Consider the following 26,490-nt stretch of genomic DNA (forward strand, 5'->3'; position numbering starts at 1 on the left):
GTTTAGCATTATCAAATATGAGCATTTACTAAAAAACATGCTGAAAATCAGGTAAGTGGTCCTAGAAACAAAGAAAGAAAGACAGACTAAGCCTTAAATTAAGGGGAAATCTATCTTGGGAATCTTAGCTCATGATTTATCACAATGGCTAACAGGAGGCTGAAGACTGATCTCAAGCCGCTTTGGTGAAACGAGGGCTCCCGAGTGGGTGGCCAGCTGAGCACAACTGCCGTGGTGAGCACCCACGGAACCCACTTCTCACCCCCAGGACCGAGAACCGAGCTGATTCCGTCTAAACAAGACAACCTGGGCATGCACGGGGTACACAGTGCTGTGTGCAGAAGAGTGGAAAGACTCCCTGTCCCACACGGCAGAGAAGCAGGGGGCGTCACATAAATGGAGTTTTCTAGCTACTGGATGATGATCAATTTAAAGTTTCTATTCTAAGTAACAAACGTGCCTAGGATGGTTCAGAAACACATCTCTCTTCCTAGGTGGCACTGTAGGAAGGCGAGGCAGGGGCTGGCCCACCTCAGGGAGCTGGCGGGACTGGGCTGGCACACCCGGGCCCGAGGACACCTGGCCTGCAGTGCACTCACCACCGGGGTTCACGCAGTCCCAGGTGGGTTTCCCCAGCCCTCCCAGTGCAAGCGGGCCCCAGGCGGGTCAGGGGAGCACTCGAGGGTCAGCAACAACCCCAAGACATAGACGAGGTCGCTGGGGGCTTCCTTCTGGGCAAGGGTTTCTTACTCTGAAGAGACAAAGTCAGGCAGAAAGCTCCTCTCCAGCCCCATACCCTCCCTTAGCACAAGGCTCATCTCCGAGCCCGCGGGGACTTCCTCCCACCCAGCCACCCTCCCATAGCGGCCTCGCTGTCTCCTCGAGGTCACATCCGCCTGCCCCGCATGACACCGGGGCCGGGGGACAGGTGTGGGTGCCGCATCAGGCCCCACACGGGCGCTGAACCCCAAGGCCTGGCCTCCTCCGCCTGCCAGTCCATCTCAGCTCTGGGTCACCAAACTTTTGTCGAATAAGTAATTAAAGTAATCTTATTTCTCCCTGCAGGTATCTGTTTTTCAAAGGACTTCTGAGCACTCTGAGTGTGTTCTGATGGCATTCTCAATGGCTCTTTCTCCTGTAATCCTCTAACTTGCATTTTAAACTTTAGATAAGACCAGATAAGACAGTGCTATCTGTGGTGCTCTCCAACAATGCTCCTTTCTGAAGTTCCTCCCTCAGAAAAGCAGTAGGCATTGATTGATTTGCGGATATTGAAGAATCCTTGCATCCCTGAGATAAAGCCCACTTGGTCATGATGGATGATCTTTTATATATGTTATTGGATTCTGTTTGCTAGAATTTTGTTAAGGATTTTTGCATATGATTATCTCAATAGATGCAGAGAAAGCCTTTGACAAAATTCAACATCCATTTATGATAAAAACCCTCCAGAAAGCAGGAATAGAAGGAACATACCTCAACATAATAAAAGCTATATATGACAACCCCACAGCAAACATTATTCTCAATGGTGAAAAATTGAAAGCATTTCCCCTAAAGTCAGGAACAAGACAAGGGAGCACACTCTCACAACTACTATTCAACATAGTTTTGGAAGTTTTGGCCACAGCAATCAGAGCAGAAAAAGAAATAAAAGGAATCCAGATTGGAAAAGAAGTAAAACTCTGTTTGCAGATAGCATGATCCTCTACAGCAGATCAGATCAGACGATCAGTCGTGTCTGACTCTTTGCAACCCCATGAATCGCAGCACGCCAGGCCTCCCTGTCCATCACCAACTCCCGGAGTTCACTGAGACCCACGTCTATGGAGTCAGTGACGCCATCCAGCCATCTCATCCTCTGTCGTCCCCTTCTCCTCCTGTCCCCAATCCCTCCCAGCATCAGAGTCTTTTCCAATGAGTCAACTCTTCGCATGAGGTGGCCAAAGTACTGGAGTTTCAACTTCAGCATCATTCCTTCCAAAGAAATCCCAGGGCTGATCTCCTTCAGAATGGACTGGATGGCTCTCCTTGCAGTCCAAGGGACTCTCAAGAGTCTTCTCCAACACCACAGTTCAAAAGCATCAATTCTTCGGCTCTCAGCCTTCTTCACAGTCCAACTCTCACATCCATACATGACCACAGGAAAAACCATAGCCTTGACTAGACGAACCTTTGTTGGCAAAGTAATGTCTCTGCTTTTGAATATGCTATCTAGGTTGGTCATAACCTTCCTTCCAAGGAGTAAGTGTCTTTTAATTTCATGGCTGCAGTCACCATCTGTAGTGATTTTGGAGCCCAGAAAAATAAAGTCTGACACTGTTTCCACTGTTTCCCCATCTATTTGCCATGAAGTGGTGGGACCGGATGCCATGATCTTCGTTTTCTGAATGTTGAGCTTTAAGCCAACTTTTTCACTCTCCACTTTCACTTTCATCAAGAGGCTTTTTAGTTCCTCTTCACTTTCTGCCATAAGGGTGGTGTCATCCGCATATCTGAGGTTATTGAGATTTCTCCCGGAAATCTTGATCCAGCTTGTGTTTCTTCCAGTCCTGCATTTCTCATGATGTACTCTGCATAGAAGTTAAATAAACAGGGTGACAGTATACAGCCTTGATGAACTCCTTTTCCTATTTGGAACCAGTCTGTTGTTCCATGTCCAGTTCTAACTGTTGCTTCCTGACCTGCATACAAATTTCTCAAGAGGCAGATCAGGTGGTCTGGTATTCCCATCTCTTTCAGAATTGTCCACAGTTTATTGTGATCCACACAGTCAAAGGCTTTGGCATAGTCAATAAAGCAGAAATAGATGTTTTTCTGGAACTCTCTTGATTTTTCTATGATCCATCGGATGTTGGCAATTTGATCTCTGGTTCCTCTGCCTTTTCTAAAACCAGCTTGAACATCAGGAAGTTCACGGTTCACGTATTGCTGAAGCCTGGCTTGGAGAATTTTGAGCATTACCTTACTAGAGTGTGAGATGAGTGCAATTGTATGGTAGTTTGAGCATTCTTTGGCATTGCCTTTCTTTGGGATTGGAATGAAAACTGACCTTTTCCAGTCCTGTGGCCACTGCTGAGTTTTCCAAATTTGCTGGCATATTGAGTGCAGCACTTTCAGAGCATCATCTTTCAGGATTTGGAATAGTTCAACTGGAATTCCATCACCTCCACTAGCTTTGTTCGTAGTAATGCTTTCTAAAGCCCACTTGACTTCACATTCCAGGATGTCTGGCTCTAGGTCAGTGATCACACCATTGTGATTATCTGGGTCATTAAGAAAACCCTAAAGACTCCACCAGAAAATTACTAGAGCTAATCAATGAATATAGTAAAGTTGTAGTATATAAAATCAATCCCTTGCATTCCTATACACTGAGAAACTGAGAAACAGTGAGAAAACAGAAAGAGAAACTAAGGAAACAATTCCATTCACCACTGCAATGAAAAGAATCAAATACTTAGGAATAAATCTGCCTAAAGAAACAAAAGACCTATATATAGAAAACTATAAAACACTGGTGAAAGAAATCAAAGATGACACAAATAGATGGAGAAATACACCATGTTCATGGATCGGAAGAATCAATATAGTGAAAATAAGTATACTACCCAAAGCAATCTATAGATTCAATGCAATCCCTATCAAGCTACCAGTGGTAGTTTTCAGAGAACTAGAACAAATAATTTCACAATTTGTATAGAAATAAAAAAAAACAACTCAAAAAGCCAAAGCAATCTTGAGAAAGAAGAATGGAAGTGGAGGAATCAACCTGCCTGACTCAGCCTCTACTACAAAGCCACAGTCATCAAGACAGTATGGTACCGGCACAAAGACAGAAATAGAGATCAATGGAACAAAATAGAAAGCCCAGAGATAAATCCACACACCTATGGACACCTTATCTTTGACAAAGGAGGCAAGAATATACAATGGAGAAAAGACAATCTCTTTAACAAGTGGTGTTGGGAAAACTGGTCAATCACTTATAAAAGAATGAAACTAGATCACTTTCTAACACCATACACAAAAATAGACTCAAAATGGATTAAAGATCTAAATGTAAGACCAGAAACTATAAAACTCCTAGAGGAAAACATAGGCAAAACACTCTCCAACATAAACCACAGCAGGATCCTCTACGACCCACCTCCCAGAATATTGGAAATAAAAGCAAAAATAAACAAATGGGACCTAATTAAAATTAAAAGCTTCTGCACAACGAAGGAAACTATAAGCAAGGTGAAAAGACAGCCTTCAGAATGGGAGAAAATAATAGCAAACGAAGCAATGGACAAAGAATTAACATCAAAAATATACAAGCAACTCCTGCAGCTCAATTCCAGAAAAATAAATGACCCAATCAAAAAGTGGCCCAAAGAACTAAACAGACATTTCTCCAAAGAAGACATACAGATGGCTAACAAACACATGAAAAGATGCTCAACATCATTCATTATCAGAGAAATGCAAATCAAAACCACAGTGAGGTACCATTTCACGCCAGTCAGAATGGCTGCAATCCAAAAGTCTACAAGCAATAAATGCTGGAGAGGGTGCGGAGAAAAGGGAACCCTCTTACACTGTTGGAGGGAATGCAAACTAGTACAGCCACTATGGAGAACAGTGTGGAGATTCCTTAAAAAACTGGAAATAGAACTGCCATACAACCCAGCAATCCCACTGCTGGGCATACACACTGAGGAAACCAGAATTGAAAGAGACACATGTACCCCAATGTTCATCACAGCACTGTTTATAATAGCCAGGATGTGGAAGCAACCTAGATGTCCATCAGCAGATGAATGCATAAGAAAGCTGTGGTACATATACACAATGGAATATTACTCACGTAGAATGCATTTGAATCAGTTCTAATGAGGTGGATGAAACTGGAGTTTATTATACAGAGTGAAGTAAGCCAGAAAGAAAAACACCAATACAGTATACTAATGCATATATATGGAATTTATAAAGATGGTAACGATAATCCTGTATGCAAGACAGCAAAAGAGACACAGATGTATAGAACAGTCTTTTGGACTCTGTGGGAGAGGGCGAGGGCAGGATGATATGGGAGAATGGCATTGAAACATGTAAATTATCACATGTGAAACAAATCGTCAGTCCAGGTTCAATGCATGATACAGGATGCTCAGGGCTGGTGCACTGGGATGACCCAGAAGGATGGTATGGGGAGGGAGGTGAGAGGGGGGTTCAGGATGGAGAACACGTGTACACCCGTGGCGGATTCATGTCCATGTATTGCAAAACCAATACAATATTGTAAAGTAAAAAAATAATTAATTTAAAAAAAAAGCAGTAGGCAATTTTTTTAAACTCCCAAAAGCCCTATAGGCAAAATAATAATAATTTTTTTTCATGTTAGTATTCTTAAAATCTCCTATGCTACAGGATCATAAAACATTAATGATAATAAATCTATAAAATTACTGCAGAATTTTAAGTCCCCATAAATATGTATTCCATTTGGAAACAAGACTTCTAATCTGTCAGGTAAGCTTTTGTAAGCCATAATACATAAGCAACTTGCCTATCACTTAGCCCAGTTCAATCACCAAAAATTTCATTAAACTTTCAACAATTGACAATTTAACCCATCCCTTCTGAATTATAGTTCATTCAATTAAATAAATATGGCAGAATTGTGTGGAGAATTTTCTAGTACTTACTTGTTTTTCATTCAGAATCTGTGTTAAATTTCACTGTAATTGAATTGATTAAAAAGTCAACTAGATGTGATATTTTGTGATGTGATAAAGAAAAGTTATACTACCTCTGACATGAACTTTTTTAAACATCTGGATTCAATTATAAAACAGCAATACCTCAACTCACTCACTCCTGAAGTGACGTGGATGTTATTTTCTACTTGGAAAAGTTGGGCTCGAGCAGCTCTTCCGCGATGACTTAAAGAGACAAGCACGAGAGCACACTAACGCTGAGAACGTCCCCAAACTCAGACCCAGCGCTGGGCAGCAGGGGCGCTTGCAGGGCTGTGATTCCAAAGGGTGTGCATGACAGGAAAAGAAAGGGGCAAGTCAAAGGGACAGATGTTCAAGGCTATAACAGCAACTGTTAGAACATAATACAAGTTACAGGATAGTCCTTACAGAGCTAAACCTTAAACATCTAAATTCTCTGAAAATTGCACAGCCCAGAACTCGTGTTCCTATAAAATTGATATAAACAGTGTAACTGCTGGAAAAAACACCTTTGGTAGCCTCTGCATTAGAAAGGACCTGAGAACACGTCTCCTCTTAGCTGTCACCTTTGTTGGTATACCAAAGTTACGCTAACTTTTTAAAGAACTCAAAAAACTGAGTTTACTACTTGACAATGACCTCAAGAAAACTCTCACACTTGTGTAGCCTGACACGGACTCTGACCTCAAAGGGGCAAATTATTATCTTCCTAGAAAGTAAAAACAGAAGTTATTTTCTAAATAGTTATCTTGGTTTTAAAAAAAAAACACTGCTTACTTTTTTAACAGAAAAGCATCATCTTTTCCTATCATTTCTTCTGTGTGTTCTTCTCCAAGGTCACTCCCTCTCCAGTTGACTTAAGAACCTCAGGGTCAGGAAGACAAAAAATACTCCCCACTGAACCTTATTTCCCGTATTTTTTAACTCACTGAAGGGAGCACAGGCTCTCCCTGTAAATTCCTGTTTGCAGTATGTACTGGAAATTATAAAACTCTGATGCAAAGGAAAAGCTCGACTTCAGGGAGCAAACAACTCTCAGGAAAGCCCCGGAGACATCCTAACCAGGGGATACCTGACTCGTGCAGGGGGAGCCCCGCGGACACCTCTGCAGCTGAGTCCTGACTCTGCCACCCATCACTCTGCGGTCACACAGGGACCGAGGCCGGGAGGCCGTCTGCCTTCCACTCCCTTCATTCCTAAAATGAGAACAATACAGGCCCACCAGGCTCGAAAGAGCAGCTGTGGAAATTCAATGAGATTCTCACCTGAACTCTCTTTGAAAAGACAGCAAATAAAATACAAATCAACTTTGTCACAAAGGTGCAGAAGGCGATTCTATTCTCGTGGTGGGGAGGGGCTGGGGCACAGGTAAACAGCACTGTGAACCCCCCCAGGTCCGGAAGGGCAGGCCTGGGGCCAGCTGCTCAGAGAGCCACCGAGGCGGCCAGCAGAGGCCAGGGGTGCCTCCCCATGGAGCGGCTGCAGGCATACCCCAAGGCACAGGCCTGGCCGGCCCGAAGTGGAGGACGGTGAGCATGGGACTGCAGGGGATGACAGAGGAGCCCCTGGAGGTGGGAGGCGCCAGGAACACAGATGAGGGTGGCCAGGACCCCTCAAGGTGGAGAAGGACCGAACCGTCACCACTCATGGAGCTAGTCTAGTACAACATTCCGCACGACAATCTGGCAAACACGGACGCAGCCCCATCACGCCCGACACACCGCGCAACTGCAGACCGAGGGCGGGCAGGAAGCTCCCGATGCTGCGGACCTTCCACCAAAACCACTGCCTCAGCAGCAGCAGAAATACAGCAAAGGCTGCTCATTTCTTAGTTTAAGACTTTCAAAATTAAAATAAACCTGCCCCTGAGCTCCTTGGAAAAATAACTGATACCAGATTTGTAGCAGAAACACACACGGACCGTCCCATCCCCCTAGAGAGCAAAGGAAGCCGGGGCCACCAAGGCTGGCCCTGAGGGACACGGAGGCTGAGCGGAAGGTTCTCCAGGCCACAGACGAGGCCACGGGAGCGTCAACAGACCGAGAAGAAGATTTAATTCCATGAGTTCATAAAGAGCCAAAAAAGTTGGCCCTTAGAGGATGCTACAGACCAAGTCAGTAAGAACTGATAGAAGAAGAAGAATGGATGATTCGCCATGAATCTCCTGTACCTTGAATCAGGGTAACCAAGTTCTTGCAAGCTTCTCTTTCAGGAAGCATTTCAGCTAATCAGTGAAGAAGGAATTACAGAATTCAATTATCACCGCTTTGCAGCCTCTAATGAAACAATGAACCTTGATGATGACCCTCAGTGTCTACCCACGCTATAAGAAGATAAACAAGCTCCTCCTGACGGGAGCACACAGGACCAGACGGGAGCGACTCCTGCCCTCACCCACCCCCAGACCAAGAATAAACTTGATCCCATCTGTAAACCTGAACATGTGAAGACGGGACACGGAGGAAGGAAAGAAAGAGCACCACGCAGGGAAACAGCCAGTCATTTGGTACAAATAACCAAATTATTAAAAACAGCTAGGAGACAACTGGGGCAGTCAGAATACTGACAGATATCTGATTGTACTAATGTTATTAAGTTGATATATACAATATTGATAGCACAGTATTTTGTAAGAGAATCATTTACAGGTAAATACAATGCTAAATACAGCTATGATACTGTGCACAGAGTTTACTGTTAAAAACTGGGATGGGGTGGGGGGTGGGGTCATGGAAAAATACAGTGCTACACATGAAATGAACTTTGCTGCAAACTAGTAACTGCTGTCCGTAAAGTTCCTCTGACAGCCACTTTGCCTTCCTGCGTTTCTTCTTCTTGGAGAGTTTTGGTCACTCCTGTACAATGTTAGGGACTTCTGTCCATAGTTCTCCAAGCACTCTGTCTACCAGATCTAATCCCTTGAATCTATTTGCCACCTCCACTGTATAATCATAAGGAACTTGATTTAGATCATACCTGAATGGCCTAGTGGTTTTCTCTGCTTTCTTCAATTAAAGCCTGAATTTTGCAGTAAGAAGCTCATGATCTGAGCCACAGTCAGCTCCAGAACTCGCTTTTGCTGACTATATAGGTTTTCCATCTTTGGCTACAAAGAATATAATCAATCTGATTCCAGTATTGACCATCTGGTGATGCCCATGTGTACAGTTGGCTCTTGTGTTATTGGAAGAGGGTGCTTGCTATGACCACTGCGTTCTCGGCAAAATTCTGTTAGACTTTGCCCTGCTTCATTTTGTACTGCAAGCCAAACTTGCTTGTTACTCCAGGTATCTCTTCACTGTCTGCTTTTGCATCGCAATCCCCTATGATGGAAAGGATCTTTTGTTGGTGTTAGTTCTAGAAGGTCTTGTAGGTCTTCATAGAACCAGTCAACTTCAGCTTCTTTGGCATCAGTGGTTGGGACACAGACCTGGATTACTATGGTGCTGAATGGTTTGCCTGAAACTAACTATAACTTAATCAGAGGAACACGCATGTGTTTCAGGAGACCCTCAGGCCTCTGTGATACACAGAGGGCTCTGTGTGTGTGAGCGAGTTTGTTTGAGCGTGTAGATATACGTGTGCACACACTTATTGCACTTTTCTATAGAGAAAGATTGAGGATTTAGTCAGAAAGGTCTACCATCCAAGGACAGTTACAAAAACAAAAAAGCCCTGCCCCCCTGATACCTGCTGCTGTCAATCCTCACACAGCGAAGTGTGATCTCTACAGACAGACAGAACCACCAGGATCAGGCGACCCTTCCCACCACACACCACACGCTTGCACTGCACACCTGACTGTCCTCCAGCAGCCGCCCACCTGCCAGGACCCCCACCCACCACGTCCACTTTAAAGGACCTGAACTCAGCCGTCACGACTGGGCGGGGGAAGCCCTCCTGCCACCCACCGTGCCCCTGGGGCGGGAGCCCATGGTTCAGCCCTGGCCACTGTGACGGGGCCACGTGGCAGTGGTCCCTGCAGAGGGAGGTGCGTGTCCTGAGGAGGGAGAGGCCCGGGGCTGCCCTCTGTCCTCACAGGGTGGGGGGTGGGAGGGGGGTCGGGCCTCAGGCCGGTCTCCCTACAGCCCGGGCCATGATGTCCTGCAATCTGCTTAAGCCTCCCGAGCCCCCCGACATCCCGCTGCCCACCCTCCTCTCTTCCTTCCCCACCAACCACCCCAACTCCACCTCTAGGAGCCCTGACCCCCACCGGCCTGCTCTCCTCTCTTCCTTTCCCACTGCGGGAACCCTGCACCGCCCACCCCCGGCCTGCTCTCCTCTCTGGGGTCTTCACTCCCCGTCCCTCCCCAAGGCAGGAGAGCTGGGGGACAGCTACACGGGCCTTCCTGGGATACAGGACTGCGGGATATTTTTAATATACTCTAATGTTGCTACAATACAATATGACATTTACATAAGAAAATATAATAGCATATCAGATAAAATATTTTAATATTAGGTGAAGGTTTATATTTGTGGTTTGCTGTTTAATTTTAAAGGAGATATATATAATTTCACCAACTTGCTTTTGAACTCAAGTATTTTACTGAGGTATAAGGTGGATAAAAAGGTCCCCCAACCCTGTTTTAAATAGTAAATACCCAACTGTGCTTATAATAATTTTGTAAATGGCTTTAAAAGTGATGGTACCCTTGTGGGGATTAAACATGCAAAGACCCTAGCACACACGGGGCTTGACACATACAAGCACTGGGTGTTTTAGCTGCTGTTATTAATGATAATCCTGCTGCTGCTGCTGCTAAGTCGCTTCAGTCGTGTCCGACTCTGTGCGACCCCATAGACGGCAGCCCACTAGACTCCTCTGTCCCCGGGATTCTCCAGGCAAGAACACTGGACTGGGTTGCCATTTCCTTCTCCAATGCATGAAAGTGAAAAGTCAAAGTGAAGTCGCTCAGTCGTACCCGACTCTTAGCGACCCCATGGACTGTAGCCTACCAGGCTCCTCTGTCCATGGGATTTTCCAGGCAAGAGTACTGGAGTGGGGTGCCATTGCCTTCTCCGATGATAATCCTAGTACTACCTAAATTATAAGTACAATGGCTTTGATGTGAGTAACTGAGCTCCAGGCATTTTAATACAAGGAAGTGAGCTCCTTGCAGGCAAGGTGGTTCTTTCTCACCCCTCTCTGACCTTCCCAGCCCCACACGGCCCTGTGCACACAGCCTGCGTCGGGGAGCCCTTCTTGGGGGTGTGCCATCAGGAAACAACCGTCCTCCGAAAGAAGACAAGATGGGCTATGCTTCAGAGAGCAAAAAGCCAGGCCGGGTTTTAATCAAATTCTTTTAGGCTCTGGAATTATTCCAGCTGCGTCTGAAAGAAACGCTGACAGAAAGCAGATGCTCTCAGCTGCAGAGGAGCTGAGAAATGGCTGGCACTGACAGCAGCACAGGGGCCGTGGGCACGGCCTGCGGGCCTCGCACCCTCCCGAGGGCAAGACAGGCGCTCCATCCCAAGCCTGGCAAGGCACTTCCTCACTCACCCCTTTCTAAACACCATCTGAGAGTTGTAACGAGAATCTCAGGAAACAAGAGGAAAAGAAAGCTGAAGGGTCACAAAGAACTCATCTGAAAACCAAGATGCCCAGAAACCCCTCTGGAAGCTGGGAGGTCAACGGAAAGTGATAAAGGACAAAACAAACCCCAGCCTTCTGTGCCCAAATCACCTCCAGTCCCCTCTCCCCCAGGGACAGAGGAAAGCGACGGGACGGAAACCCCGTCCCCCAGGAAAGGCAGGATGGAGGCCAGGCAGTCAGATCGGAGCTCAGGGGTCACTGGGCACTTGCATTTATAATCGTTTCCTGGACCAAAAGTCTGTCTCGCCAGAAGTTAAGGGATTCACTTTTGCAACATGCTTTCACATCCTGCAGGGGAAAGCCGGTGCTGACTTTACTCACCTCCGAGACGACAGCACATTAACATACCTTAACTTCTATCCTCCCCACCTGATAATGCTTCAATAACCTCAACTGTGTATGGTTTTAATTTTGGATACTTTATATACTTTAATGTGTGTGTATTTTAAAGTGTTTCAGATTACAAATGCCATACCACTTACCATAAACTAGCCTATGGACCAACAACCCTGCAATTAAGGGTGAATTATCTTCATTCAATAGATTAAGACTCCAAGGTTCCCAGAGGGTAAAGCCTGAGTTGCAAAGTCCCAAAGCTGGACCAGAGCCTTTGCTCGCGCATCCCCGGGGGCACCTTCTGAACCGCCTTGCCGCGGGCCCATGCGCATGCGCAGAGCCCCTCTGGGCCACTCCTGGCAATGCCGACTCATCAGCAGCCTCCGACTTCCCCACCTGCATCTGGACCCCTGTGCTTGCTACAGACCCGCACTAAAGATCAGTATCACAGCAGAAAGGGAGGAGCAGAACACCTGTAATCACACACTAAGCTGGAGACCAGAAGGGAGTGACTGCAAAGCGCCAGGAGGGCAGAATAAGGAAACGCTTAGAGGAGACAGGAGAGGGGTGGACGGAGGCCAGCGCCCCTTCCACCCGGACCAAGACCTGCACACATCCTGACTGCCCCTTCCAGGACTGTTTAAATAAGAACCCACTGTTTGCTTTCTCAGCTCTCTGGGCACAGTCACCACCCACAAGGCAATCAGGGGGCCAGAGTCCTGCCCCTACAGCACTGCGTTCTTGGGCAGGTGACCTCTGTCCCTCATGATAAGCTGCTCTCACTGCAGGCCTTAAGGCCTCCGCTGAAGAAGAGGGGGGTGAGTGTGTGTGTGTGTGTCAGAAGAGACGACTGTAAGGAGAAGAAATGGGGGAGGGAGAAAACTACAGGAGGGAGAGAAAAAACAGATAATCAAGCCAGGACCTTTTCTAAAAGGTGACCCAGGTTGGCAGCCAAGACTTTTCAACAGTTCACCACGTCTCCACACAGCCAGTCTCAAGAAAATCCAGGAGAAATCCTGACAGTGCCTGGTGGTCCTCGCCCAGGTGGCCCCTCGGCCAGGTGGGCCCTCGACCTGGTGGTCCTCGCCCAGGTGGCCCCTCGGCCAGGTGGGCCCTCGACCTGGTGGGCCCTCGACCTGGTGGGCCCTCAGCCTGCTGGTCCTTGGCCAGGTGGGACCTCGGCCTGGTGGGCCCTCAGCCTGGTGGTCCTCGGCCAGGTGGGACCTTGGCCTGGTGGGCCCTCAGCCTGGTGGTCCTCGGCCAGGTGGGACCTCGGCCTGGTGGGACCTTGGCCAGGTGGGCCCTCGACCTGGTGGTCCTTGGCCAGGTGGGCCCTCTGTCTGGTGGGCCCTCGGCATGCTGGTCCTTGGCCAGGTGAGACCTCGGCCGGGTGGGCCCTCCACCACCACCTTCCCAGTGTGAGGAGCCATCCTGGTGTGCGCCCTGCTGCGCACAAGCTTGTCTTTCCTTGGGACTGGCCTTGGGTGCAGAACCCGGACTCCTGGGCAGAAAAATAGAAAACCTGGGAAGTGCGAGTCTGCTCTACAGAGGGGCCAGGATGCAGGCTCCAAACTCTGACAGAATTCGTCAGAACTGCAGGAGACCACCATGGGATATAAGAGTTAGATTTATAGATGAAAACTGTGTGTAAGAATAAAAATAAAACCAACTCCTGGCATTGCTATGTGTTATAATTAAATTTAAATGTTAATGAATCAAGTTAATAAAGTACTCTCGTGGAACACACCATTAACAAAAGTGAACTGAAAAGCATACCAAGAGCAACAGTCCCAACACCAAAGGTATGGAAACGTCTCTGAATGTATCTGAGTCTCTAAAACCGCAATCTTCAAGACATAACAGTGAGTTTTCTTCGAAGGTTTTGCCTTTAACATGTCAAAATTAATGAACTCTGATCCTACTCGCATGTATTCCCCTAAATCACATAATCTCACTGAAAACAGAAAAGCATACGAACGACTTCACATGTAAGCGAAATCTACAAGCAGAGCCTGTGACGGGTGTAGCACAGGCCAGGCGGCGCTGCGTGCGCCGTGGGGTGATGGGGTCCCTCACGCCTGGGCCCGCCCACCCTCGCTGGGGTGATGGGGTCCCTCACGCCTGGCCCCGCCCACCCTCGCTGGGGTGATGGGGTCCCTCACGCCTGGGCCCGCCCACCCTCGCTGGGGTGATGGGGTCCCTCACGCCTGGCCCCGCCCACCCTCGCTGACTCCTACGGAAGATCAGCCGGAGTCCAGAGCTGCCGCGAGAGCCTGTCCCAGTCTAGGCAGTAAGGTTTGCTGAAAGGCAGGGAAGCGATTCAGAAACAGACAGAACGACGAAAGCAAGGGGCGAGATCGCGGCGGGCTCCGACTGCTGTCATCACGGTGCTGCGCTTTCCCCTGATACTTTATACCCTCTTAAACCTCACAATCTTTCTACAGTATGCACATATTACTCATTTTAAAACTGGGGAAAGTGTTCAGGAAAAGACAAGCTGTATCTTCAAGTCGCCGCCACCACCCGCTCGGCTCCAGCTCACTCCTGAGTCACTGGGACTGGTCCACAAGCAGCCAAGGGTGAGTCCCACCCCGAGGCCAGCAGACTGAAGTGGGAGGACCCGAGACTGTCCACGCTGAGAGCTGTCCACGCTGCCCAGCTTGTTCCTACTGCAGCTGCAGAACCTGGGCATCTTCGAGGAGGACTGGAATCAAAGGTCAAACTCCAAGGAGAAAATCAAAGCCTTCTTTTGGAACAAGCCCCAAATCTAGAGAATCGCTGATGCTGGCAGAATGTCAGTAATTCCTAGAGAGTGAGCCAGAGCTGTGGAGACGAGAGCAGGGGGTGAGGCGGGGTGGGCTGGAGGACGGAGTGGACAGGCGAGGACTGCCTCCTTGGGGTTCTGGAACAAAGGGTGTGTCTGCACAGGTGCACCTCGGGCTGCAGGGGTGGTGCTCTTAGCGGCCAGGCCCGCGCCCCTGGGCCCGGCCACGTGCAGGCTGCCCAGACCACCCCTGCGCCCTTCAAGCACGGGCTCCCACACCTGCCCCCAGTGGCTCAGCTCTGGGCACGTAGGGACACAAGCCCATCCTTCAGTGAAACCCAGGCATCGGTCCCCAGGCCACCCCTTCCCCGAAGGGCCCCGGCTACCCAGAGACCCCCTAAAGAGCCCGGCCGGAGGCTGCTCCCCAAGTCCTCCCCGACTCCAAGCCACACCCGATGTCACCCAGATTGACCAGCCCTCCTCAAGTCCAGTTTCCATTACACGCACTGGAAACTCCAGCCAGGAAACGAGGGGAGGCATCCAGGCCTTCACTCCCTGCGTGGATCTGCCTCTTCCAGAAAGTGTATTTAAAGAGAAGAAAATCAGCACAGGCAGGAGAAGCAGCCCGTGTGGCTCAGAGAGCCCAGAGGGAACCCCAGGCTTCCTGGACACAAGCCAAGCCACCACGGAGCACGGGGCCCCCACAGGGGTTTCTGGCCCCCAGCCGGGCCCCAGCCACATGAAGGGTTCCTTCTAAGACACCCCATTGTTTCTAGGAATTAAAACCAAAATCTCCAAAATAACAGTCTGGTAACAGAACAAACTTAAAATCTATATGCTCGAACATTACTAAAGACTAAAACACAATTCAATGGAAAAAAAAAATACTACATAAATTGAAATAATTCAAAAGTTCCTAAACAGTCAAAACAGCAAAATGGATGTGGGGGGAGGGGGTGAAATGAAAAACCACTACAGTCCACAAAAAAGCTAAAAGAAAACAATAGAAATGGTTCAGTATTTGTTCTAACTTCTATGTTTCCTTCCCAAGGTTTACATTAAAAAGCAAAACTTTCTGAAAAACCCACCATGTATTATCACCTCCCCTGAAAACCAACCCCTCCCAAAGTCTTCCTATTCACCCCTGAGAAATTCACTCAGTACCCGCCCTGCAGGGTGTACCCAGGTTTGACCAATGTCATAAAGCCAAGTCAAAACCAGTCAGAACCACCCCAAACCTGATTTCAGTTTCAGGTTCCCAAGTTAGACCTGAAACAGCAAGAATCTGCACCTTCCCTCCCGCGCCCTAGGAGGCAGCCCAGGTCCAGAGCTGTCAGAGGGGCGGGGGTCCTGGCCCCAAGGCTGCTGCGGTACTCTCTGTGAAGTGGGCTCTGCCCAGCGTGCCAAGGAACGTGGTGACCAACGAAATCTCCAGCAGGCGGCTCCTCGTGCTCACAAGTACTGTGCACGGTGCCCAGCGGTCAGCAGGCACCAGCTGGACACAGCGGGCACAGTGGGCAGGCCCTGCACGCCCTTCCCAACGGCCCTGGTTTCCAGGACACGGCCTGCTCCAGGGCATAAGTCATGGGACATGTCCTACCCTGCCGTCCAGAAAAAGCAGTCATCGCAGGCCCGGAGACTTATACTTGAGCCCTGAGAATCAGACAAGTAACTCTTTTTTAATAAAGCAGTATTCAGCCGAGGGCCCCAAATGCCACCAATAGACCAATACCAATCCATGACACAGTTACAACCCACTCTTCTACAAAATGAGAAGAAGAGACATACTAATACAAAAGTAGGTCCCACAGCCCAGAGGATGTAATTTGGTGATTGTTCTTTACTCTGACAACACATCCTTGCTACACTTCAGTGTGCAAGATGGCTGGGACCACGGAGGGATTTGCTTAAAGTTCCTACATTCAAGATAAAACTTGGCCACTGCATATCATTCTCAAGTTTTTCTCGGTCTATGAAATCTGGGATGAGCTGATACTCAAGACTCCTCCTAGCTCATCCCCCCAGACCCAACACAGGCATGGCAGGAGCACTTTCTCATTATTCCCCGCATCATTTCTGAGACAGCAAGCCAGGACACCCACTTCTCAGTGTGCCCACACGACGAGAACTAAACCACAGCAGTCCCGCTGCAGGCCCACCCAGGCATCCTCGAATGTGAATGGCCACGGCGTGTTACACGCATGCCGCAGTGACTTATTTATTCTGATCACAGAAATTAACATGCTTTGAAATTACCTGTCAAATTACGTGCGCCCCCAGACAACCAGTTCCTTGAGAAACATCCCAGCCATCATGCTGGTGGCCACGTCCCCAGCACCTAACTCAGCACAGGACAAACCTCAGCAGGTACTTGTTGTTGTGTTCAGTCGCTAAGTCGTGTCCAACTCTTTGCGACCCCATGGACTGCAGCACATCAGGCTTCCCTGTCTTCACTATCTCCCAGACTTTGTTCAAACTCATTTCCATTGAATCAGAGATGCTATCTAACCATCTCATTCTCTGGAGCTCCCTTCTCATTTTGACCTCAATCTTTTCCAGCATCAGAGTCTTTTCCCATGAGTTGGCTCTTCACATCAGTGGCCAAAGTACTGGAGCATCAGCTTCAGCATCAGTCTCTCTAATGAATATTCAGGGTTGATTTCCTTTAGGGTTAACTGGTTGGATCTCCTTGCAGGTCAAGGGACTCTCAAGAGTCTTCTCCAACACCATAGTTCAAAGGCATCAGTTCTTCAGTGCTCAGCCTTCTTTATGGTCTAACTCTCACATCCGTATATGACTACTGGAAAAACCACAGCTTTGACTAAAATGACCTTTGTCAGCAAAGCAATGTCTCTGCTTTTTAATACGCTGTCTAGGTCGGTCATAGCTTTTCTTCCAAGGAGCAAGTGTCTTTTAATTTCATGGCTGCAGTCACCATCTGCAGTGATTTTTGAAGCCCCCCAAAATAAAGTCTCTCAGTGCTTCCACTTTTTCCCCCATCTATTTGCCATGAAGTGATGGCACCAGACACCATGATCTTAGTTTTCTGAAAGTTGAGTTTCAAGCCAGCTTTTTTACTCTCCCTTTTTACCCTCATCAAGAGTCTATTTAGTTCCTCTTCACTTTCTGCCATTAGAGTGTTATTATCTGCATATCTGAGGTTGTTGATATTTCTCCCAGCAATCTTGATTCCAATTTGTGAGTCTTCCAGCCTAGCGTTTCGCATGATGTACTCTGCATATAAGTTAAATAAGTAGGGTGACAATATACAGCCTCAACATACTCCTTTCTCAAATTCAAACCACTCCGTTGTTCCACATCCGGTTCTAACCATTGCTTCTTGACCTGCATACAGGTTTCTCAGGAGGCAGGTTAAGGTGGTCTGGTATTCCCATCTCTTTAAGAATTTTCCAGATTGTTGTCATCCACACCGTCTAAGGCTTCCACATAGTCAACGAAGCAGAAGTAGATATTTTTCTGGAATTCCCTCGCTTTCTCTATGACCCAACAAATGTTGGCAATTTGATCTCTGGTTCCCATGGAAACTGACACGTCCACCACTGAGCGTCCTTCCCACTGTGGCGCAGATGCTTCGTTCTTCCTGGAGCTATTACTAATTGCTCTCCGACCTTCCCCAGCAGCACACTGGACGCGTTCTGACCTGGGGGGCTCGTGCTCTGGTGTTACATCTTTCTGCCTTATCATACTGTTCATAGGGTTCTTGCGGCAAGAACACTGGGGTGGTTGGCCATTCCCTCCCCAGCAGACGTTTTGCCAGGACTCTCCACTACAGTCCGTTCGTCTTGGGTGGCCCCGCACGGCACGGCTCAGACCCTCACTGAGTTGGGCAAGCCCCTCTGCCATGACAAGACTGTGATTGTGAAGGGGCTGGCAGACATTTACTGCATGAAAAAACCTCCACTATTAAACACAAAGCACAAAATATAGATTATCTTATATCTTTCAACATTTCAATCCAAAAAAACAAATAGCAGGAATTTAAAAGCCTTCTTCACCAAAAAATCACTTCATTTGGTAAAACCTACCATGGCAGACAGCTCAGATTTTCTGCTTTTAACCCTATAAAGTGAAAGTGAAGTCGCTCAGTCGTGTCCGACTCTTTGCGACCCCATGGACTGTAGCCTGCCAGGCTCCTCTGTCCATGGGATTTTCCATTTAACTCTATAATTTCTAGCAAAATACCAACTCATCTCTTTCCAGTGTACACATTTAATTATAAATTCACTACAGTTAATTTTGAGCAAACTCCAGAAGATAGCGAAGGACAGAGGAGCCTAGGGTGCTACCTCCATGGGGTCGAAAAGAGCTGGATATGACTTAGCCACTGAGCAAGTACAGATAATAGTCACTTTTTAAATTCTCCAATTGGGCTTATCTTTAAAACTGATATTAAATGAGTGCGCTGCTTAAATACAAGATGTTTTGCCCTCAATAGATTACAATCAGCATTCAGTCCTGTAGTTACAGTGCATGCCACTCTCAACAGACTTCAGAGGTCGCCAAGTGACCCCTTCATGTGACAGATTCAGAAAAAAATCACAGCTATACACTTAATCGGTGTCAAAACCCAGCCTCTGATTCTCATTCAAGTCCACTGTCTTTCCTCAGTTAATCAATTAACTACGTGTAATGTAAAGACATAAAAAACTCCCACCAGGTAACAGTCTCTGACCAAAGCAGGACCTGCCATCCTGGAGCACTCATGCTACACAGGATTAGCGTCCGACCATGGCCAGCAATCCTCTCGCCCCGGAGGATAAGCCCGGCTTCCAGATCTGCTTGCCTGTAAGACCCACCGGACGGCAAAGAGGTTTACAGCCTGCAGCTGATCCAAATCCCATGGAACTTGCTGCCTGCACAAAGCGAGGCAGACTATTGTACCCTCCACGTGCAATGCCCTCTCCTCATACGCAAGAACGCTTACTATCTGGCTGCTCTATGAAGAGAAAGTCCATCCTAGTAAGCTCTCTATTTCACGCCAGATTTCTTTTCTTGTTGTTCAGTTGCTAAGTCATGTCTGACTCTCTGCGACCCCACAGATTGCAGTATGCAAGATCTCCCTGTCCCTTACCAACTCTCAGAATTTGCTCAAACTCATGTCCATCGACTTGGTGATGCCATCCAACCATCTCATCCTCTGTCATCCCCTTCTCCTCCCACCTTCAATCTTTCCCAGCATCATGGTCTTTTCCAATGAGCCGGCTCTTTGCATCAGGTGGCCAAAGTATTGGAGCTTCAGCTTAGCATCAGCCCTTCCAATGCATATTCAGGGTTGATTTCCTTTAGGACTGACTGGTTTGATCTGCTTGCTCAAGGGACTCTCAAGAGTCTTCTCCAGCACCACATTTCAAAGGCATCAATTATTCGGCGCTCTGCCTTTTTTATTGTCCAGCTCTCACATCCTTACATGACTACTGGAAAAACCATAGCTTTGACTCTACAGATCTTTGTAGGCAAAGTAATCTCTCTGCTTTTTAATATGCTGTCTAGGTTTGTCACTGCTGGTTTGTCATTGCTAAGACCTCTTTTCTATCTGGTAGGAATAACTGTTCCAACAGGGCAGCAATTGTAAACACCATGCCCAAATTGACACAGCAGTTAAGGGGTTAAGCAGTAGCTCAAACCCACATTGGCCAAGAAATCCAAATCTTCCTCCACCGCCCCAAGACACAGTTCCAGCCTCCAGAGAGTTCACAAGATAAACTGCCAAGAAAGTATGACCCAAATGACAGCAAAGAAAAAAAAAAGAAAAAAAATTAGCAGCACAGAACATAGTGATCGATACAGATTTGCCTTACTGCTGTAATCTACATCCTTTCACAACTGCAAAACGAAAAAAACTCTTGAATATGCTTTATTTCAAATGTGACAATTTATCCACCTCCCCTTAAAAGTTATTTACCTGTCCTTAGAATTAGTTAATACTACTTAAAAACTTCGGAGAAGGCAATGGCACCCCACTCCAGTACTCCTGCCTGGAAAATCCCATGGACGGAGGAGCCTGGTAGGCTCCAATCCATGGGGTTGCTAAGAGTCGGGTACAACTGAGCAACTTCACTTTCAGTTTTCACTTTCATGCATTGGAGAAGGAAATGGCAACCCACTCCTGTGTTCTTGCCTAGAGAATCCCAGGGACGGCAGAGCCTGGTGGGCTGCCGTCTATGGAGTCGCACAGAGTTGGACACGACTGAAGCGACTTAGCAGCAGCAGCAGTTAAAAACTTGATAGGAAATAAAATTGCTGGGATTTATATTTCACACCTGACTTTGTAAACAAGGATGGGAGTTACCTTTGGGCAAAGTGTTTAACCTCTGCCTTTCCCAGGGGTGACAAGAAAACTGCCTCATAGGAGGGCTCCCTGCTCCGAAAGGGAAACAGATGCAGAGCCCACTAGGCGATGCTCGGCACACAGTGGACGCCCGTGCGGCTCATCACCGTCGTCGCCCCTCGTCACCGCCACGTCACCATCAGGAACATCGGGGCCACGAGCAGGCTCCCCCTGGGCTGCCTGTTCCATCGCAGCCCCAGGGCGGGACACGCGGCTGGCGCTCAAGCGCCTGCGGACACTGACCGCACCACGGTTACTGCCACGTCTATGACTGAATAGAGGATGGTCGGCCCCCAGATGTAACTGCCTCCAGGAGGAGAATAATTAAGCATGAAAAAAATTGCTCCTGGAAATTCAGAAGATATGAAATGGAGAACCGCTCTCAGCCTGAACACAAGGCTTGTTGGGGGAGAGAAGCGGGAGGGCTCTCTTAAGTGAGGGAAGAATCTGTGCAGAGCCGACCCCCATCAGGGAAAAGGCAAGTCAGCAGTGCATGTCCAGAGCAGGCTTACATGTCAGGGTACAGGAGACTGGAATGGGGGGCTTCCAGTCTCCTCAGAAACGCGGGCCTGTCAGCGAGGACAGACCCCAACCTGCAGGGAGCAGAGAAGCACAGGAAGAATGGCACTCGCTGCCAGTCCTCAGCTGCCGCCTCCTGGCCTCTGCATCCACCTCAGAAGCAGGTGAGGCCTGTGAGAGCCGCCCGTGTCCAGGGAACCTGGGCACCTGCTCTATGTATGTTCCCTCTAAAGGCTACGGGGGACCTACAGCAGCTAGAACACAATCAAATCAGTGAAAACAAGAAACAAGGCCATAAAAATGCAATTCCAAGACAAAATATTATAGCTTAAATAATCGGACCTTGACAACTCAAACAGTTCATCTCTTTGCTCTACACAAGACTCAGCACAAATGTGCAGTCTTCCAGCAAGCTAACTCCTCTTGACCAGGACTGCCTTTCCAACCACGTACAGAGGAACGCTTTGTCTCCCGTGTGTCATGGCGCAGAACTCTGGAACTCGGGCCTGCTGAGATGTCCGAGCACATCGAAACCGCTTAGTAAGGCAAACCCAGGATACCTGTGGGTATGAAGGACTCACTGGTGCAACTCCTCCATATTTAAAACACCAACGTCCTACCAAGCAGACCCGACAAAACAATCTAAGTTCCAACCTGCCTACGCTCCCGGCTGAGACTAGCCTGACATAACCCACAGCAGGAAGGCCAAGACACGTCTACAAACGCTGACCGTTCACTTCTCCGAAGTCCCCACCCACCCGGTGTGCTCCCCGGGCCCGTCAGGGGAACGACTCTACTGAGCTCCTCGTGTGTCATTCTGCTTTATGTCCCCCTGAGAGCTCAGGGCTAACGAAGCCTCACCCGCCCACCCACTCTGTCTCGACTATCAGGGAGCCCAAAGCCGAGTCTCATGCCCGCCTGACAGCTGTCCTTGGCGCTGGGGGCACAATCTCCATCTTTCTACAGCCCACACTGCAGACTCCTGCTTCTTTCATTCTCCTTAGGATGGTCCAATGATGTGATTTTCATTGAAGCCACCTCAGAATCTTTTTGGAAAGGAGCAAGGAGAATGAAATTTCATAAATTATTACATATGTGTTAGTCACTCAGTCATGTCTGACTCTGCGACTCCCTGGACGGTAGCCCACCAGGCTCCTCTGTCCATGGAATTCTCTAGGCAAGAATACTGGAGTGGGTTTTCATTTCCTTCTCCAGGATAAATTATTAAATATCCTCCCATTATTACTACATTTGATCCTCACTGTCCCCCACCGCCCTCCCCACAACCCCCCGTACTCTTGTACCCACTGCTCACCCAGAACACAGTCTGAGCTATTTCCAGCAGTCAGTGACTTCTCCCAGAGTCCTGAGGCTAGATGAATGAGTCACGGGGCCTCTAATTCTTGAACAACACAAAGTTTGTCACGTGCATTAAATCCCTCCACAGCTGTGCAGCTCTGGAGGGCAGAGTACACCCTACGTACCCTCATGTTCCCAGAGGCATCAAAGCAAGCCGTTCATCCTGCAGACACACAGTAAAGACACGCTCCATTAATAAGAAGAGTAAGTCAACATTCTGGAAGCCTACTCGGAGAAGTCACATGAGGCATAACAGGTCAAAAAAGGGTTTCTATCTTAAAGGTGTTTACAAACCAAAGAAAGTTAAAAAAAAAAAAACTAAGGCATGTACACGACCTATGTAACCAACAGAGACTCTACTTGTGTAAATACAAAGAAATGAAAATACAAACCCTGGAATGCCTGCACCTGGCTGGATGCGTGCAGGCACAGAGGCTTTTAGTTAAGAGGAGGGAGATCTGGGAGGGCATTCAGCCACAAATAACGACCCTGAAGAGGTACAGGCAGCAATATTCCAGCAGGAACATTCCCTGGTGCAGTAAAGAAGGGCAGGTGCAGTCAGACCACAGGGTGAGCCCAGGGGTGGGGGCAGAGGGCTTGGAGGCAGCGACACAGAGCAGGGCCTCCGCTCCCCCCGGCCAGTCAGTAAGAAAAATCCCCGGGAAACCATTCAGGGCTGCTGTCGGGAGGGATGGGAGGGAGGAAGCTGGCGTGGCTGTGGCAGTGAAGACGAGAGACACGGCAGACAGGCACCCGAGGCGCACTTGGAACAACCCGTCCGAGAGCCCACGCTGGCCCAGGGGCCGCGGCAGCCCTAAGGGCCAGAGCAGCGGTTTCCACCTCTCTTCTAAGAAGAGATCCCTTCTTAGAGTAAAAACGATCCCGTTGCCCACCCCATCTCTCTCTCTCTCTCACACACACACACAGAGCTGTAATTTCACATGGGTGGCTCACTACAGAGGCAATGTAACAAGATGCCTTACAGCAATTCTTGGGCTCAGATCTCAGCCCTGACACTCAGGAGGTATGCACCCGCAGGGAACATAACCTTACTAAGCCAGGTGTAAAATGGGGACAGAAAACATATCTGCCTCTTACAGAGACAAAACAAATGTTTAGCAAAGTGAGCCCTTCAGTAAGCTCTCACCCAAAGTGATCAAGAAAATGGACCGCAGGTGTGTATCTCCAGACCCTTCCCATTGACCTCACGGCTCTCCCAGACCCGGGATACCCACGGCAGGAGCCACTGTCCTGGAAGATAAGTGCAGAGCAGACCAGTCACCTCCACCAGGAGGGGTTTACATGGCCCCCAGAGTTCAGCACAGGCCAGGGCTGCAGAAGCCAACGACACCACCCAACAAGTGAGGGACAACACAGAGGGTGGGTGCTGGGGGCCAGCGGGAAACACTGGTGAAGAGATGAAGAGGTGGGCCTTAAAGGTGGAAGTGCTCCTCCGAGGGGGGAGGTGCTCACCGGCACCTCCAGCCCACTGCTCTCAGGGCTGTGAGCAAGGGTTCCTTTCTAACCCGGAGGATTCACACTGCTGGCACTTAGCTTGCCATGAGCCATATGAACAGAGTTACAAGAACAGCTTAACTGACTTCTCCCCAGATACTGAAAGCATGCAGTCTCTTGACTGAATTCAAGAGTTCTCTTCCTCAACCTCACAGCTCCAGCCCGCCCACCTCTGCCACCAGTTTTCAAGCCCGCATTTACTGTAATTGACGTAAACACAGTAAGAGAGGCACCATTAACCAGGGAGTTATCAGGTAGCCAGCAGTCGGCACTGCCTAAGGCTCTAGACGGTTTCTACTTTCAGCCCCAGAGAGTCTGAGGGCAGTGTGAATCCCGCTGGACACCTCCTAGTCCACGATCGCTGCCTCAGTTGCCACGTCTGTGAAGGGGGGGTCCTAAGAGCACCCCCTGGAAAAACAGCTGGGAAACCAAACGAGATGCATCAGCAGGTGACCGGCCGCAGTGGGCAGGGCAGCAGGCGCCTTGGGGTCACCACCTTTACTCGCGCCGCCCATCATTTCCTGAGCGCCGGGGTCTGCGGGGTGGGGGGACCCGAAAGGGCAGGCCCCGCCCGCCACCACCCAGGCCGGGGTCGGACACTCCTCTGGGCCCGGAGGGAAGGGGACCGGCTGCCCCACGTGCATGTGCGGCCGCGGACACGGAACTGCCGGCGCTCACAGCAGCTCCTGCGAGGCGGGCTTTCTGTTTAAAAAGCACAAAACAGGCGCACATTTCCTGGTCTGCAGCCGCACAGCCCGGCTCCCTCTCGTTTCCTCCGCGACCGGGGGACCGGCGAGTGGCCGCGGCGGCAGAGAAGCCCCCGCGCGCGGACCCCGGCGGGGCGACCCCGGCGCCCACCCTTGGACCCCGGCCCCGAGCGCGCACGGGGGCGCCCCAAGACCCCGGCCCCAGAGACCCCGGCCCCCGGCGCGGACCCCCGGCCCGCTCACCTGGCCCGTGATGCCCGTGATGAGCGCCACCTTCCTGGGCTTTCCCGTCTCGGCGTCCCCGGCGCCGCGGGCGCCGGGGCAGTGCGCCGCCGCCTGGGCCATATCTGCGCTCTGACCGGAGGCGCCGACAGCCGGGGGTGTGCCGCGGAGCCGGCTGCAGGGACCAGCAACCCGCGGCCGGCAGCCACACTGACAGGCCGCCCGGAGGCCGGCGGGGCGGGCCGGGGGCGGGGCGGCCGGGATGCTGCCCGGCGGGCGCCGCGTGGCCGCGTCACCGCGCGACGCTCCGCACAGCCCGCCGGGCCCCTCCCTCCCCGCCCTCCCCGCCTGGGCCGCGTCAGCGCGCGCAGCTCCGCGCTGCCCGCCGGGGCCCGCCCACCCGGCCGGGGCTCCGCCCCCATCCCACAAACCCCGCCCCACCCCGCCGGAGCCCCTCCCACCCCACAGGAGCCGCGCTCCCCGGGAGGGGCGGGGCTTAGGACGGGGTCTACACCCAGGGGCGGGGCGTTGGGCGGGCCCGCGCGGGCTGGTCCAGATTGCTGGCAGACGCTAGGATGCTGGGTCTTCGCGCCAGGCCTGCCCCTCGTAAGGGCCGGCAGTGGACCGGGCGGGCTGTCAGCCACCTGGACTTGCCCATCTCACGCTGCTCGTCCTCCCTCCACCCTCCCGAATCTCCCAGAATCATTGTACCGAGGGTGCCGAGTTGAACTACGGGCTGACCTTTAGCTTGGGAGAAGGCCCTTAATTCTGAATCCAGGGGTCACGGCCCTGGATCATCTGCTTTGACAAGTAAATCCTGGAGAAAGAAAGATAGAGCTAAGTCGTGTCCGACTCTTACGATCCCATGGCCTGTAGCCTGCCAGGCTCCTCTGTCCATGGAGTTCTCCAGGCAAGAATACTGGAGTGGGTTGCCATTTCATTCTCCAGGGAAACTTCCCAACCCAGAAATTGAACCCAGGTCTCCCGCATTGCAGGCACATGCTTTACAGGCTAAGCTACGCGGGAAGTTATGTGTAATTCCTGGAAACCTGCTGTAATACCTTTTGAGGAGTCTGGTTTTCTGCTTCCTGAAGGGCCCTAAATGGGGTCACACATGTGGGCAATGACCAGCCTCACTTCCACTCTGCTTTCAGGCTCTTCTCACGTTTCTCTAAGGCTCGGAACCAGGCAGGAGGTTCCAAGTAACTCGATTCAAAATGCTGTAGTCAGGGGACTGGCAGAGCAGGATAAGAGTCTCTGGCCTCACCCATGTGCAGCATAATGAATTCTTGAAAAGACTGCACAGGTCAGTAACCCTGGACATGTCCAATGTCAAAAAATAATTCTGATGCAAGGTAGGGTCCTAGCTTGAGGCCTGCTGAATGTGGCTTCCACCT

At 49.8% G+C, this 26,490-nt stretch overlaps 1 protein-coding gene across 1 annotated transcript in view; it reads right to left on the reverse strand.

The window, feature by feature from the left end:
* GMDS (GDP-mannose 4,6-dehydratase) overlaps positions 1 to 25,354 on the reverse strand; it is a 411,761-nt gene extending 386,407 nt beyond the window's left edge. The window contains exon 1 of the mRNA XM_045162304.1: positions 25,115 to 25,354. Within this exon, the coding sequence (XP_045018239.1) occupies positions 25,115 to 25,216 (102 nt within the window). The 5' untranslated portion in view covers positions 25,217 to 25,354. The remainder of the gene's footprint in view (positions 1 to 25,114) is intronic.
* Positions 25,355 to 26,490: the final 1,136 nt, after the last annotated feature.

This window comes from Bubalus bubalis, chromosome 2, assembly GCF_019923935.1.
Source record: "Bubalus bubalis isolate 160015118507 breed Murrah chromosome 2, NDDB_SH_1, whole genome shotgun sequence".
Lineage (NCBI taxonomy): Eukaryota > Metazoa > Chordata > Mammalia > Artiodactyla > Bovidae > Bubalus > Bubalus bubalis.